General features: G+C 30.8%; 2 protein-coding genes across 3 annotated transcripts in view; one reads left to right on the forward strand and one right to left on the reverse strand.

Annotated features, from left to right (window-relative positions):
- Tbce (Tubulin-binding cofactor E) overlaps positions 1-17,943 on the reverse strand; it is a 43,080-nt gene that overhangs the window by 14,549 nt on the left and 10,588 nt on the right. The window contains exons 1-7 of one of the 2 annotated variants that reach the window (XM_067050202.1): positions 10,649-10,777; positions 7,525-7,719; positions 7,226-7,417; positions 4,682-4,870; positions 2,623-2,773; positions 2,129-2,259; positions 1,908-2,022 (exon numbers count right to left, since the gene is read on the reverse strand). In XM_067050202.1, the coding sequence (XP_066906303.1) occupies positions 1,908-2,022; positions 2,129-2,259; positions 2,623-2,773; positions 4,682-4,870; positions 7,226-7,417; positions 7,525-7,715 (969 nt within the window). In that variant the 5' untranslated portion in view covers positions 7,716-7,719; positions 10,649-10,777. Of the gene's footprint in view, positions 1-1,907; positions 2,023-2,128; positions 2,260-2,622; positions 2,774-4,681; positions 4,871-7,225; positions 7,418-7,524; positions 7,720-10,648; positions 10,778-17,943 lie in introns of those variants that run through there. The other variant, XM_067050203.1, reaches the window with a different exon arrangement.
- LOC136796447 (uncharacterized) lies at positions 8,841-9,308 on the forward strand. Its single transcript, XM_067050206.1, has one exon. It carries the CDS (start codon positions 8,841-8,843, stop codon positions 9,306-9,308), a length of 468 nt encoding a protein of 155 aa, XP_066906307.1.

Below are 17,943 nucleotides of genomic sequence, written 5' to 3' on the forward strand. Positions count from 1 at the left end.
GACCATATTCCATTCATCTTTTAAAAAAATAGGTAGATTTTGACTTGTAATTGATGACCTGGACAAAATAGCCTGTAAAACAATTTTTAAATTTTGATGTGAGGTGTGAATTTATATTTGAGATTATCCTTGAGGATGGACGAACTGGCCAAAACATTGGACTATTGATATAAGAAAGAGTGTAAGACTTAACAAGGATACCATTTGATTTATTTAATAAATAAATACCAGTCACAAAAAATTGAATAAATTATATATTAATATATTCTTTCCAAATAAGAGTGTAAAACCTTTCAATCGTAATAATAATCTGCGGTAAGTAAGGATACACTAACAAGTAAAACTATTTGTGCTGGTGTTTTGAACTGAATTTCAGGGCTGAAAACAAATTAAGACAACATCCTTTGTTCAGGCCGAAGGCTGGTTCCAAAGGTTCCAGGTTTAAGATGGGAGGACCCTTTAATTATATTAAGGCAACCAGGAGCGCATTTACCGACAAGAAACTATCAGTATTGGTACCATCCAGAACAGGGACAACCAGCCTTGGTAGGGATAATTCCTTACAGTTTGGACCTAAAATCACTACAAGGAACCGGGCCACTCGGTGATAGACACCTATCTCAATATTGGGTTCCTGCCGCTCACCTCAAGTAAGAGCATTTCATCTAGTCTCATCATCTCACCTAAGCAATACACAACTTCTCAACAATCTAAATTCATATTAAATCACTAACAACATTATATATTCTTTTGGCTAACCCCACTCTCTACAACTTATTTCCATTTATCTCTTAATATATTCTCAAATTTCAATATCTATTTTATCTTATAACAAAACCCCTTTTGAAATGGATTACTTTAAGTTGATTCAGGTACTAATCCGCTATAAACCAGATGGGGACTGCCTCATCAAAACATTTGTTGACTCCAACAAGTAATTAAGTAAGAGTAATTTAAAGAATATAACTTCATATAAATAAAATTCATAGTTAAATGTTCAAAGTATAATTCTTCAATCAATATTAACATCAAATAAAAATGGTGATCAGCATTGTACAGTTATCACTAACTTTATAGAATGAATTAAAGTTTCATTTAAAGCTCTAAAATTTACAATTACCCAGGAAAGCGGAACCTGGCTTTTTTATTTATTACTGGCCAACAGTCTAGGTAAGATTAATTTTGAACCCCCACTGCCTCTGTAATCTTAATTCAGAAAAAATGAAAAATAAACAAAATTAAAGGTGCAAAAGAAATTATTTTTATTTCTTTATTTACATGATTTTTTATAACTTTTTTTATCACTTGTTTTGTATAATTCTTACCTCTACAATCTTATATTTTATCTTCTGTTAGTATCAATTACTGTATATTTAATTTTTTGTTGTGTATATTTCCAAGTTTGTTATTGTTTAATTTTTTTTTTTCTGAAAGCGCTTTTAAGTTTGTCATGAGCACATTCCGAATCCCATTTTGTTTTTAATCCTTAATGAAGGCCTGAAATTCTGGTTGAAATGTCGGCACAAATAAAGAAGTTTTATTTGTTTGTATATCTTTACTGACCGCACCCCCGACCATCTTCTCCTCATGTCAATTTATGGTCAGATATTAACACCTCGTTGTAAAATAAATGAATTTAACATAAAATCTGTGCTCGTATCTAATAGCGTGATAGTTAAGGATAAAGGAAGTTCTGCGAGTTGCACCCTCCTCTTTATCTGTACAAAATGGATCTATTATTGATTGGACAGTTTGGAGAAAATCATGTAATAAATTCAAAGATCTCGATTTATATAATAATTATCTAAATTATAAGATTATTTAAAAATAATATAACTAAGCAGTATTGTTATTTAATAAAACATTAACAAAATGTATAAATTATTAAATAGTTAACAATGACTTACGTTATTTATGAAATTTCCTGATATCAGAATATATTTTAAGGAAGCAAATAATGTATTGGGAGTCGCAAGAGAAATATGAGTAATACCAGTATTGGATGCATTTAAAATTTCCAATCTAAAAGGAAAAATCTAGTTTATTTTATTTTTCTTTAAAAGAATAATGAATTTTTATTTGGAGGTATACAAACTAGTTATAATTTTATTGTTTTAGTCAATGTTACCTTGGTAATGTTCCCAATTTTTCTATTTCAGACCAATGAGAGATGTTGTTTCCTTCGATATTTAATATTTTCAAATTCTGAAGTATACCAGAAGGTGGTATTGATAATGATGTTATTTTATTAAATGAAATCTGGAAATAAGAAAAACATAACTATTAAAACAAAAAAACAATGATATAAAATATTGGAAGAAGATAGTCCCCAGGTGGCTGTCAATAAAAGTATCAAAATAGTAAAAGAAAACTATTTATTGCTAAGCAACCTTTCGCCCCACTTTGCAGCAGGGCTGATACGAATGAAGTTCTGTTACCAACTCGAATAAAAGTTAGTTGGTAACAGAACTTCATTCTTATCACTTGACGAAGCCCTGCAAAGTGGGGCAAAACTTTGGTTAGCAATAAATAGTTTTCTTTTACTATTTTGATACCTTTATTGACCGCCACTATCTTCCTCTAATAATATAAAATAAATGAATATGAGCTATATATATTAACCTGGAACCTCTCAATGTTGGGCCACATAACAGCACAATTTAAAATATCTTCCCAAGAATACTCCACTTTACTCAAGACCAAAAACTCTAAATTGCTAAATCCATCTTTCAAATCAGTCGGGTTGCAGTCTTTATAAGTCAATCTATTTTCACTAAAAAAGAAATGGTAAAATCAAGTTAAGTATAAAAATTCTAAATAAATACAGTCCTACAATCAGCAATTTGATGCCATTGAACCCTCTCACTCATTATAATAAAATATTTGATTATATAATAAATGATCAGCAATAGTGAATAGGATAAATATCAACCATTTAATATCTTAATATTATACCCAGGACATGGAATAATTTATCGAAGGCTTTCAGGGACTATTTATTACTTCGCGTATTTATTACTTCGATGAGGCGATGCCAGTGGTTGAGATCCCGAGGAAGTTGCTGGACTGTAGGCTGCATCGGATCAGAGGATGAGGCAGGTCAAAGCTGAGATGGGAGGATGCCGTCATCAGGGATTGCAGGGAACTTCTGAGCATCCGCAACTGGAGAGTGGCCACACAAGACCAAGCTACATGGCCAAGGCTCGCTGAGGAGGCCAAGGTCCAAATTGGGCTGTAGCGCCACGGATAGATAGATAGATACTTCAATTACTGTACTGATTTATGCCTTTTTCAGAAAAGGTCTAACTCTGTTAATTCTGTATAAATAGAAATAAGCATTCGTGATGGGAGATTTAATGTAAGGAAAAAGCTGGCAACATTGTTACAATATCAATATTACAACTTTCAATTTCAGTACCAATAATAATTATCAGACAGGATACTTCCCGAGCATGAAACTAAGACAAGGGCTCACCAATCATAGATATTATCTATTTACTTAACCTCGGACATAAATGACATCTTATCCCTATCTCACTGCATCAGCAGATATATCTTTCTATTAATAAACTTACCTGAGACAAGGTAAGAAGTCATACCCTAATTAAATTTGTCACATATTCAATATTCAAGTACTTTTTTTTCTTTTCTATAAAATATCCTTTTTCTGAATATTACTATTGGGTAAATAATTACATAAATTTCAAGATTATGTATGATTAGTAGTTTGAGAATAAATTATTTTATCCAGGAAATTATATTTTCACATGGGTAAGCAAAAGTAGTTGATGAAATTTGATATAATATAATAAATCAATAATATCTCCAAAGGTTGTCAACTTTGAGCCACATTGGAGAAGCTGTTATCTAAATATCTAAGCATAAAGGAAAATATATTTGCGCAAGCAAAAGTAGAGGATGTTGTATTATAAAATTGATATCAGACATCGATGTACCAACCCGCTCTAAACCCAATAATAATCATTTTTATACTAATCCCCAATGTTGTTACTCTACGTACGCTGACCTATGCTATGCTGACCAACATAGCACCTACAACGGCCAAAAGGCTCCAACAGTTTCAGAGCAGTATACTCAGAGGAATCGTGAGACATACTTCACTTCAAAGAGCAATGATGGACCACATCCGCACGACACTCTAACTACCGATTATGACAGAATTTTCTTGATTCTGTCTCGAAAATTCTTTGATTTTTTGATAGCCTCCAGTAATATACGAACCCCTTATTTAGGACACTTACACCGACAGGACGGCCACAGAGCTGGCACATACAAACAGCCTCAGCCTAAACTGAGGACTACTAACAGACATACTCTTGACTCAAACAACCTAGTAAGCCCCATCACTATTAGACTGATACTGATTATTTCCCCGATTTCTAAAATATTCCTCAGCCCCCTCTTCAAATGCATTCCTAAGTCAGATGAAGAGGTCCCATCATCTCCTGATATCAACCATGGGGGACATGGGGATTCCCAAACACAAATTTGACTACCAATAGACACGGAACCAAATTTTTCCCTTGATGAATAAAATTTAAAATGCTAAGGTCAAACAATTTTTTCATTTCCTGCATGCATACAAAGCTTTAGTAATCATGAACAAGGAACAAAAATAGTCATTAGATAAAATAAGGAAAACAAAATGAAAATGACTTACCTCAGGTCGAGAAACTTCAACTTTGGAAGCTGTAATGTAATATCATAAACGTTCAACCATGACTTAAAAAGATTTTTCGACAGATCCAGTTCGACGATGTTACTACACATCTTTTCCAATTGGCCAGGATCTCCAGCATTGCTTATTCTATGTTCACGCAATCCAACAACTGATAAGGTATCGAATGAACTGAAACAAATGAACAAAAAAAATGTTTAACTCAATCAAAGAGAGATTAATCTAAAAAAAAAATAATAATTTTAATAGTAAAAGTCAATCAGGTCTTTCTTAAGTAGTGTAAATAACTATACTCAATTATCATTCCAGAATGAAGGGTAAATGAACCAAACTCAGTCATTATTCCTGAATGAAGGACGGCTAAAAACTTGTCATTATTATTTATTTTGAGTTGACCTGAGAGTTTTGGATGGCTTTAGAGAAAGAACCCTGAGTTAGTTGGTACTCGTATCATTTTTACACCAAAGACAATGATAGTGTCAAATATTTTCATCTCATTCACATGATGAAAACGGCAAATTAAGTTATCATATTTTTTATCTTATTGCAAAATTTCCCAATTTTTTAAAGTGAAAATGGCTAACCCCTGCTGCAGCTCTCATTTGAATTCCAAACCCAAACAGCAGAAAGAAACAATTTTTTATCGTGCCTGGTCTTTCTTTTTAATTTTAGTGGTACTACCAAAAACACCAATGTACTACCAAAGAACAAAGGCAAAATTTTATCTATAAAATAAACTGCAAACAATGTAATAACAAATGCTACATGGCTGAGGCATCACAAAATTTAAGAAATACAATAAATCAACAAGGGCCAATACTAAAAACCATAAAAATACAAATGCCACAGCATTAGAAAAATGTAGCATAGAAAATAACAATGATTTTAATTTTAAAGGAGACAAAACTTTAAACAAAGCAGAGGATGTAAGAAGTACAAAATATTTAGAATCTATTTATATAAAATGAAATATAAAAAACAACTATGTCTAATATAATTAAAAGTATTTAATTTTACAACTGATACAGGAGGAATTGGACAGTGGACAAAATGAATGAAATATCAGCAGAAGTGAACAGATGGATTATGGCAGGTAACCGGCTTATTACACTAACATAAAACTCTTCCAGTCATCGCTGTTGTCACGAACGACAACAATAAGGTTATATAAAACAAGTAGTGACATATTCTGCGGAAACTTGGACCCTTTGCACCCCCACAATAAATGCTTTGAAAATTTACGAGAGGAAAATTCTCCATGAAATTTATGGACATGTGTTGAAAGAGGATGGAGAATCCGGGAAAAAAGCGAAATATATGAGCTAAATGGATCTTTTGACATTGTCCACTTCATACGGGCAAGGTATTTGGAATGGAGCAAGGCTGAATGGATGGTTCACATAGCACGGATGGATGAATCAAGAATGCAAAAAAGAATTCTACTTGGAAAAATTATGGTAGCAGAAGAAGAGAACAACCTCAGAGACATTGGATTCAAGATGTGAAAAAAGACCTGGAAAATCTCTGTAGAGGGAACTGGAGGAGGAGAGCGTTGTGCAGAGAGGACTGGTGCAATGTTGTCAGGTAAGCCAAGGCCCACCTCGGGCTGTAGAGCTACATACTTAGTTAGTTCATAAATAAAAAAGATTTTTAAAACAATTTTAATTAGTAAGGTAATAAATTAGAATCAATACCCAGAATAGAGAAATGAAATTAAACAAATCTCTAAAGTAATAATAATTCAGGGCTCAGTGCACTCAAATTAGGATACATAAGTGGACAAAAAGAAAAAAGTATAATTTAAAAGGTAAATTTATAAATATCATTTGAATGTCAATAATCACTTGAAATATAAAATCACTTTTTAATATAAAAAATAGGACTTATTTTCAATTTTTTATATATAAAAATTATTTTCAATTTAACATGGCATATTTCCAAAAATTAATAAGGTGAGAGAAAAAACAAGAAAATTAACTAAGAAATTTTGGCTTATACTCAAAAACATTTTAGATGTGAAAAAGGATAAGTGAAGTAAATGTATAAATAGTTACATATTGAATTATTTATATGTAAAAGTGTAAATTTTTTTTTTACAAAGCATTTTTTAAAATGCAATTTAAAATGGGTTGATTGTAACTGCATATTAATTGTAAATATTTTTATTTGTAGAACTTGATATGGGGCAGAAAAGCCTGAAACATTGTTCAGATGATATGAAGAATAAGGATGTCGATAAAGGGTATAAAATAAAGTACTGAAAAGAAAGTTTTACACTTTTACATATTATTATAATATAAAATACCAATTTTATCCCTCAACAAAGTGGTTTTAGGTGAAGATCAAAATCCCTTACGTCCTGAGCATAATTTATGACAAATTTGTTCAAAATGATGGTTGTGATCAACTTCTTTTTTAACACGAATTTCTTATTATGAATCTTACACATCCATACTCTTCACCAAAATATTAATAAATGTTTTTTAAATAATTTATAAATACGAATAGACATAAATACTCTCCCACCTTTGCATTTCGCTGACTTTATCAAATCCGACCATCATAAAGAGAGGAGCATTAATGGCTCGCTGAATTTCCTCCAGTTCTTTCGAGTCCATGATTTGTCCAGTGCCTCCATAGCGTTCTTGAATGGCACTTATAATGCTCTGTTCACTTTGAACTTTTTCCAGTCTTACTAACGAGCCGGAGGTTTCATACCTGCAAAAAAAAAAAAAAATGGACAAAATAATTAAATATTACCTCTTGTGTAAGTAACAGATTGCATATCATAATACTTTACTAAACACAGAGCTATTATTTACTACCTGGCTTGAAAATAGCGAGTTCCATCATAGACCCCATTGTGCTTCCCTCTCAGAGGATCATCCCAGTCGATTCCCAGCCAAGTGCCCTTTGTAGGAGGGACAGGACCAACGTAGAGAACGGTTCCTCTGTCTTCTCCCACCTGCACACGATCTCCCACAGCGACCTCCATTTTAGTCATAACTCCTACCATTGTTCTATTGACATTAATGCACACATATTAATTTCTATTAAACTATAAAAAACAAACAAATATTAATGAACAGAATCAACAGCATTTCCTATAACATGTAACATAATAATAATAATAATATATAAATATAACACATAAATAGACAAAATATCGCTGCTTTGGTTTAATTATTTTAAAAATAAATAGTGCCAAATATAATATTAAAAAAAAAAGTTAAGATTTTATTCTGAAATGGCCATGTTCCAAAGATAGTACTGCAGACTGGGGTTACTTTCTTTAATATAGACTTTCCTGAAGCTAGAAGAGTTTTATATATAATTAAATACAGGCAGTGCGGATTTTTATCGATGTGATTGCATAAAAAGATTATCTGGTGATATACAGAGATCCGTTAAAGAATATGACATGGCTGCTTATACACTCAGTAATAATACTACAGCAAAATAAAGGAAAAAATAGAAGCAAAAAATCAATTAGGATTGGTATATAAAGTGCCATATTTGAATTGTCCAGGAATATACATAGGAGAAATTAAACAATTAATGGGAGAAAGAATATATCAGCATAATAATGATGTAAAAAATAAAGATGAAGATCCAAAGAAAACAGCATTGGTGGAACATGTATTAAAAAATAAGCATAATTTTGATTTTGAAACCATAATAGTTTTCATAAAGAAAATATTACTTTCAAAAGGAAAAAGTTGAAAGCTATTGATATATATCGGAAAATATTAATAATACTGTCAATTTCAAATAGATACAAGAAAATTGAACTAGCATTATGCTGAAATTTTAAGCAAAATTAATTTGTGACCATAATGTTTTAATATAAGATAAATAATACATAGTTGAATTTGGTAGGTTATTTAATATGAATAAATAATAAACTACAATAAAATTGGTGGGTCCTGCGAGAAGACTTGGCTAGGGAGTCAATGCTGAAAAAACAAAATATATCATTACGGGAGTGCTGCCTAGGCCTGGAGAGGAGGTGACCTTCAGGGAATACCAATTCGAGAAGACTGATGCTTTTGTATATCTAGGCTCATTGGTAACTCAAGACAACACACCTGAACAAAATATTTGGTATAAGATCATAGCAGCAAATCGGTGCAATTTTTCTATGGCAAGGCAGTTCCGTAGTAGAGCTCTTTCCAGAAAATCGAAGCTTTGTGTTTATAAGACGATAGTGCGCCCGGTCTTGCTGTATGGGTTGAGACTTGGACTACCTCCCGGGCTTGTGAACAGGAACTCCCAGTCTTTGAAAGAAGAATGGAAAAGAAGGAAAAATCAGGAGCTGTACACTAAGTTTAAGGAGTCCGATGTAGTTCGAGTGATGAAAATTGTAAGACTGAAATGGGCAGGATACGCTGTTAGGATGGGCAGTGAGAATCCACCAAGAAAATTACTGATGGAGCCACTCCATGGTACCAGGAGAAGACCAAAGTTGCAATGGGCTGATGGTGTTACTGCTGATGCAACAAATATACTGGGGCTTCGGAAATGGATGACGGCTGTAAGGGGCAGAGACAATTGGCGAAAGCTGCTGCAGGAGGCCAGGATTAGACACGGGATTGTAGAGCCACTCTAGTAGTAGTGGTAATAGTAGAATAAAATTGGAAATATAATGAGAATATGCCAAACCTGACATGTGTGGTATGTTGATAAAGTGATACGACTGAAATAAACATTGTAAACTAAATAATTACAAGCGAAATTGTGATGATAATAGGTAATTTAACACATTATGATCAAAATTAATTGATTAGTACATATAGTTACCTAATTTAATAATGTTTTATAGGATATTGACTATGATAAAAATTGACAAAGGTATAATAGCCCACGACACTTTGATAACAAATGTTAGCTGTGATATTGATATTGGGATGGGAAATTTGTGAATTTGGAATGTTTTTGAAAATACTTTTTGATGATTAGAATGTGGTTGAAGTTTTTAATTGATAGATCCTAGACACTGAGTGGAGTGGCTGAAATGTAGGAATGATAAGAAAATAAAAAATTTGAGACTATATGGATATTTGTATTATAACTAGAAGAGTCATCACAAAGGAACCCCAATGTATCTATAGAATATATCTTAATCAAAAGAAAAAAAAACCCTTCCTTATGATAGATATGCCACTAAAGTAAGCAGCGATACGAGTGAATCTGTTATAAAGTTTTATAACCCACAATCCGACAGGTATCTTTAACTTCTGTATGGCAATAGTTGAGTCTGTAAGGCACAGTAACCATTCAATATATTATGCCTATATTACTCTACCTTATCATTTACATAGAAATAGGCTATGCAGTCTAAAAATAGATTAGTTCAGAAAACCAAATACATATGAATAGGCATATTCAATGCAACTCCTAATAATAGGAGTTGCAGGCCTACCTTCTACGCCACAACCCCTGATGAAGACCTGAAATTCAGGTCGAAACGTCGGCAAAAAATAAATAAATATGGTTTTGTTTATTTATGTTGTTCTTTGCTGACCGCACCCCCCGACAAACTTCTCTTATCATTAAATATGAATATGAGTCTCACAGATCCCCTGTCGCACTGTTGTTTAATATTTTTATACACAGGCAAGATTGTTTGTCTAGTACATTACGCACTCAAGCAGAAATAGAAAATTATTCAAACTTGATGAAAATTTAAAATTAAGACTAAAATGGTTTCTTTCAAATTTAAATTAACTCCATCGAATGCTATTGAAATTAATACAATTAAAGAAGTATTTTAAGAGTAATTAAAAGTAGCAAATACCAATTGGGTATAGATATCAAATTTAATTATTTCAATTATCAATCAGTAAAAATTATAATTATTTCAGGATCAAAGGAATAATCAAGATTTGTAATATTTATAAACAAAAAGAAGGTATAGGCCAGTCAATTAGTATTGTAAATCAATCCAACCTGTATAAAATTCAAGGCTCCATCATATGAATAACATGCAGTAAATCTTGTCAACAATATTAAACTGCTGGATTAAGTTGTGACAACATCATACAGGAATGCAATATAATAAATGAACATTTTTAAACCATATTACCATACTAATATAAACCATGAAATTAAATTCACGGAATATTTCAATAAAAACAATAAACAAACAACAATAATTTACTTTTTATATAATTTCAATAAAAATAAATAAATAAAAGGCAAAATGGCAGGTCACTCCTAAACGATTAATCATTAACAATTATCTCTATCTTTAAGTGAACTGTTTTGTTCTTCTTTGGAATAAGAATAAAAAAAAAAGTGGTACTAAAACATTATTTCCAGCAATACAAAATTCAAAACGCAATTAAAATAATAGTGTTACAAGTTGGTATAAGCCCAAAATCTACTGATAAAGGCCCCTTTTGAGTGAACGGGAGTGAAGAGCTGTAACCTACCTAAATCAATAATAATAATAGAAGCAGACATCTCAATAATGGATCTACGAGTATGCCACTTTTGCTGCTAACCCGAAACGTACATTATTATACAAATGCTTGGAAAATAAAGGAAGCAACAAATGTCGGGATCCACATGCTTGTTTGTTCTTTTTAAGTTTTTTGGCTATAACATTCGATTTAATCTATATTTATATATTTTCATATTTATATTTACCTTTTCAGATTGCAATGTACTAAGGTCCCTTTATAGGGTAATGCTATTAATTTTAAAATCGCGCATCGATTTATATTTACTTTTCTTTCCGTTCCTTCTTATATTAGAGTCCCTTTATATATATTATGCCATTTGTATGAAATAATCATCAAAATAAGAAAAATAACAATCTTTATTTTTCCACCCCTTCTTTTCTCAATTTTCCTTACCCACGTTATTAATTATGTTAACCATATATTATTATTGTTGTTTTAAATATTTTTTTCTATTCATTTCTTTGGTTAAACTTTACTTATAATTTGCCTTTTTACAAATTATTTTGGATACATATATTTTCTTTCTCTCAATTTTATTTTTATTTCTATATTTTAATTTTTAAATTATTAATAACTAACATATTCATACTTCTTTGCATTATATAAATCATTTTATTAATTCCATTCTGTAAAATTATTCACTTTATGTCATTCTGTTTATTTTTTATTTTCTATATTCATTGGTTGTTATCTTGTTTCGTTCTTAGCCCTGATGAAGACAGGAAACTCTAGCCGAAACGTTGGCACGAATAAATAAGTTACATAAATTTATTTGTCTTTTATTTTGACCGCACCCCCAACCATATTCTGCTCGTATAAAGTGAATATTCTTTTAGACGTCCATTCTCCTAAAAATCAATTTTCATACAAACTTTCTGTTATTAAGAAAGGTTATACGTAACAAACTATCTACAGGAGAAACTTTCCTGCTTTAGTTTAACCTTGCAACAAGTGGGTCGATAGTAAGACTCCTGAGACTTCATCTTTGACATTAAAATGCTACTTAATATGGACGCATATCTTAAAAACAAATTACTTTTTGCAACCTCGCAAGGCCCATGCAGTAAGTTAAAAGAAGTTTGTCCTCTGAATCAATAATTGTCACAATCATTTTACGTTTTAGACATCAATCAACAAAGTTGGTTTTTAATATTTTCACATAAAAGTATATTTTAATATTCAATAAATTTGTATTCAATTTAAGAAGAGATTTTTCGCATTGCGGTCAGGAAAAACTATAATTAAAAACTAGTGCAACTGTTTATTAAGAGCCGATATTTCCTTACTGCACCACGGAAAATCATGATTCGTCAATGATATATATTGAATATTATACAACCATATCTGTATAATAATATCTATATTGTATATATTATTAAATGTAATAGCAAATTTAAAAAAAAAACTTTTTTTTTTTCGAGTTGTGGCACTATAAAAGTAAATCAATGCACAATAAAATGAAAATACTTTAAATACTCCATTCTCCCATAAATCATTTTTTACACAAACTTTCAGTTATTGAGAAATCTTATCAGCTAACATTTACAGGAGAAACTTTCCTGCTTTAGTTTAACCTTGCTACAAGTGGGTCGATGTTAAGACTCCTGAGACTTCGATTATCTTCGACATTAAAATGCTCCTTAATATGGACGCATATCTTTAAAACAAATTACTTTTTGCATTCTCACAAAGCCATATATTCATGGAGAAAGTTAAAACAAGTTTGTCTTCAAAATCATTAATTTTTACTACCATTTTGACGTTTTAGACATCAATGAACAAAGTTGGTTTCGTGTTTGTCTATAGTCAAATATTAGTACCGATAACCGTTTACCAGCCATTACTCCTTATCGGGAACATGGATTCTACCATTTTCACATTTAATTACCGATATATGAAATAGATAATAAGAAAAAAAAGCATTGCATTCAAGAATAAATTAGAATTGGAGTTTTTGAAGAAAATAGATTTTACTAAAATATGTGTGCATGTGTTATCAGCCTAGCTAAAAAACAATAATTTGTACTGAACTGAAATCACATATTTAAGGCTATCCTGGGATCTGACAGGATTTTTTTTCGATATAATCGATTTACTGGAAGTGCCACTATATTTTTTTTTCGATTTTCTCTAAAACACCTCTAACCATTTTGATTAAACTCGGCAAGTCAATGTAAAATTAAATGTTCTTTAATGTCAGCTCGCGCTTATCCTCATTGAAATAGTCTGACAGGGCCTAAATGATGAATATTTAAAAAAAATTTCTAAAGTACTATTCATTTTGCTTATTTAAAAAAATAAACATTTTTCATTATTCCCAATAATAAACAAAGGATAAATACAAACTATTGAAAAATGTTAACAATAAATAAAGGAAATGAAAGAAATCATTCCACAAACCCAACACTACTCATTACATTAATCTGGATTTCCCCAGAGTGGCCGATGAGACATAGAGATTGCACAATCGATATTATGATCGATTTATCGATGCCTCAGTTTTTAAATGTCTTGCAGAACAAATATCATTAATAATTCACTAACTAAAGCAAAACCGCGATTCGGTAGCGTTCATTGAAATTAAGTGCCACCGTCGATATTTGACTCATAAATCAGGCATTGTTTGTTCACATTATATACGGCAATATAACTGCATTCTATACGGACATAGAACTGCATTATCGAGAGGAAAATTGCCAGCCGCGGTTATATTGTGCAATTTCCTTTTGCATTGTTTTCAATGTTGGGCTAAGTGATAAAAACGTGTCCGTGAATTTATTGTTTCTCAGTCACCATCTGCCTCTCGTCAGCTCAGCTAGTATAAATATTTTACTTTAAAATATTATTTTTTTATTTTATTTTTACTATATGATTGTGTATTACAGTCTAAAATAACCCCAATAAACTTTCTTGAAGTACTTACGACTTACGATTTTCTTGACATTGTTATTCAAGGAGTAAGGAGGCTCAAGTCAAAAAAAAAAAAATAAAAAAAAAATTTGACAAACTAAAAGGGGCATAACACAAAAACTAATAATTTTAATATTACCTATAATACAAATATATAATCACCTATGTCACAAAATTTCTTCTTCTGTTCACTGTCAGTTAATTGACTAATTTACTTTTTTGCAAAAGTCCATCGAAAACTCCACCCAACTACTATGCTTTATCATATCCCAGAAAAAATAAATAACAGATCAATTACATTAAAAATAAAAGAACAAATTATTACCAGATAAAAGAATACCTTTTATAAGGAAATGATATAACAGAATGAAGTATAGAAGGAGAGGGGAAACGGATGGAGTGGGAGGATAGAAGAAAGAGAGTGGGCACACCGCACCTTTTTCAACCATTCATGAAAAGGTTAACATTGAGAAAATAATCCGAGAGAAAATGAGTGGAACCGACGGTAGGTTACATTAAGAAAGTACTACTCTACCATTTACTAAGTCTCGCAATTCCTCCCTAACCATCACTTTGCCTAAGAAAGTCGACGGAATAAGCAGAAAATGTGAGGAAATTCGATAGATTCAAATCGAAGTAACAAATCGATTATAGGTTATTGATTAGTATGCCGATGCACCGAATCATTGGGGAGGACGGGGTTTGAAATGATACATGGTCTGATTAATATGTCTACTGCCTACACGTCTATAGTTAATAGTAAGCAATAATATAAGCCTATATATATTATAATACAAAATAAATTAATGTTGATACAAATATAGGATTAGATAATAAAAAATGATTAAAAAAAATGCCTCTCATTATAATGTAGAACAAGAGCCCAAGAGAAGAAAAAAGTCAGTTATTTCACTCCAATTTGTGATTACTTTAATGAAAACTATGTATAATTACTAGTCTAAATTGATGATTCTGGCAAGTAGAGGTAGGGGAAATAAAAAATGGTATCTTTTCAAAACGTAAAAAAACAATCGTTAAAACTACCTACAATACTAGAAAACCTAATAGAACATTATTCAAAGAAGAGAAATTTACTAATGGGATGAATAATAATAAAAAAAGAAAAAAGATCGTTTTTCAACCAAATATTTGTATTATATTTTTGTAAATATTTTATTTCTTTGATACAAAATACAATTATCTTTTAGTTTGTACTGTATCTTATATTTCCTCCTTTTTATCTGTTATATTTGTTTTCCGTTTTCATTAATTGTCTAAAACCTTTTATTATTCAATTATTAATTAAATTTTTACGATTAGTAAAGAAATGTAATTTTCATGAAAGTGTTATAGTTGACCGTAGATTAATGATAAATATGGTTTTGTTTATTTATGTTGTTCTTTGCTGACCGCACCCTCCGACAAACTTCTCCAATCATTATGTCTTTTTAATTTGTCTTTGTTTATTTCTTTTTTATTTACTCAGTTCATTTATGTTTACATCATTCAAGTGTTTGTATCTTGTTTTAGCCCTGATGAAGCCCTGCAACGTGGGACGAAACGTTGGGTCAATATAAATAGTTTGATCACTATTTGAGTTTTTCTTTGACCGCACCCGGACCGTCTTCCTTTCATATTACACACGGTCAACAAGGGATCTTCCAGGATTTTTTATTCATTTGTTTTCATCAAAGTAATAAAAAAATTGGGGTGAACTAACTAACTTCTTTTTCCACCCGACTCTTGTACTATTAAGCTAAACGCTTATTGGGACGCGACAAACTCGTTTCCGACGACGAACATAGTAGTACAAGAGCCAGAAAGAAAAAAAGGCAGTTCTTTCACCCCAATTGTATGATTGCTTTAATGAAAACTATGTATAATTATGATTCGGAACAGATGAGTCTGCCAAGTATAGGTAGGTAGGGGGAATAAAAAATGGCGGCTGTTTCGAAAGCTTAAAAAACATTCATTTTTTAATTCGGAGCTCTATATCTTAAAAACTACCAACAACACTAGAAAATCTAAAAGAAGATTATTTAAAGTAGAGTAAATTTGCTGAAATATTAGCCCTAATAGAGCTATTTACGTTCAATGGTTCTCGAGATATAGCTTTTTAAAAAGCAAAATTTCATAAAAATGTACTGAAAGATTAGAAGTTAGCTAATTTATTTTGAGAAATCTATATCTCAGGAACTATGTGACGTCTATGTCAGATGTCTATTAGCACTCAAATTAAAGCTAGTTTAATGAGCTATAAAATAATTTATGATGTTTATCTTCGCAGGAGTAATACTTTACATGAAATTTGCTAAAATAAATTGATTTATAAATTGTTAGGACAATAATTTGGAGTTTTGAAAAACTTCATTTCAGAAACCATAGGACGTACAGATGTCTGCCAGCGCTCAAATTAAAGCTAGTTAAATTTATTATAAAATAGTTATTATGTTTATCTTTGTAGGAGTAGTAGTTTTTATGATATTTGACAAAATAATCTCACATAATGTTAATTTCTATTTGTTCGTACAAAATGTTGGATTTCTGAAAAAATATATCTCTAGATCTATAAGACGCACATATGTCTGCCAGCACTCAAAATAAAGGAAATTTAACTTACTATAAAGTAGTTTATTATTACACTTATCTTCGTAGGGGTAGTAGTTTTTATGATATTCACATATGAATATAAATTTTGCAAATGAAAATTTGTCCGAACAATTAAAAAGAACATTATTTAAAGTAAATTAAATTTTCTGAAATATTAGCCCTAATAGAGCTATTTGCGTTCAATAGTCAAGATATATATTTTTAAAAAGCAACATTTCTTAAAAATGTATTGAAAGATTAGTAGTTAGTTAATTTATTTTGAAAAATCTATATCTCAGGAACCATGTGACGTATACATGTCTATTAGCACTCAAATTAAAGCTAGTTTAACGTACTATTAAGTAGTTTATGACCTTTATCTTCGTAGGAGTAGTTTTCATGATATTTGCTAAAATAAATTGATTTTTAGTTGTTTAGACAAAATATCATATTCATATGCAAATTTCGTAAAAACTACTACCCCTACGAAGATAAATGTTATAAATTACTTCATAGAACATTCAACTATCTTTAATTTGTTTGCTAGCAGATATCTATACGTCCATTCATAACACGTTGCACGAAAATCCTTCTAATTTTCGTTTACCCTTGCAATTTTCGAATCAATAATTGTAACTAAGTTATAGCTATAGCAGAAAGCAGAACTTATGAGAACTTAAATTTGAATAAACCTCACTTATTCCTTGTTTCCTGTCCTAGTTTTTTATCCATTACTTTATTATTATTTTTGTCATTTTCTTTATTATAGTTTAAAAAATTCCAAAAGAAAAACAACACAACACAAACACGAACTACGAGCAACTAACCTATCAAAACGACAATAGACAAAATGGTGTAGAGCTCAGCTGGCTATTTAGCCGATTAATTAACAGACTCTCGACCGTCTTTAATGTTATATGTTTTTAACATGCTAAAAGATGTAAATATTTCTCCATTTAACACAACTTTTCCCATCTAACACACATTAACATGTTAAACTTACGAATCATGAACACCCCTATTGTTAGAGGTATATTTGCAATAGAAAAAAAAAATCATGGAATTATAAATATTACAAGTTATACAAAATATAGAAGGGCAAAAAAAAAAGTTTAGAGTATTTATGAATTTTTTTTTCAAATATCTTTATTGAAATTTACAACTGTATATTATATAATACATATAGTAAATTTGATCTCAGTTAAAATGGAGTGAAACAGGCATGTATAAAACTACCCATTGGTAGCACTCTAATGACATTTTACATTAGCTGGTCTC

This window comes from Halyomorpha halys, unplaced genomic scaffold (genome assembly GCF_000696795.3).
Source record: "Halyomorpha halys isolate HHAL.00 unplaced genomic scaffold, Hhal_1.1 Scaffold772.1, whole genome shotgun sequence".
In the NCBI taxonomy this organism is placed as follows: Eukaryota; Metazoa; Arthropoda; class Insecta; order Hemiptera; family Pentatomidae; genus Halyomorpha; species Halyomorpha halys.

Bases quoted from the DNA above. Each gene is read 5' to 3' on its own strand.
- LOC136796447 (XM_067050206.1), top strand. From the start codon at position 8,841: ATGGCAAGGCAGTTCCGTAGTAGAGCTCTTTCCAGAAAATCGAAGCTT.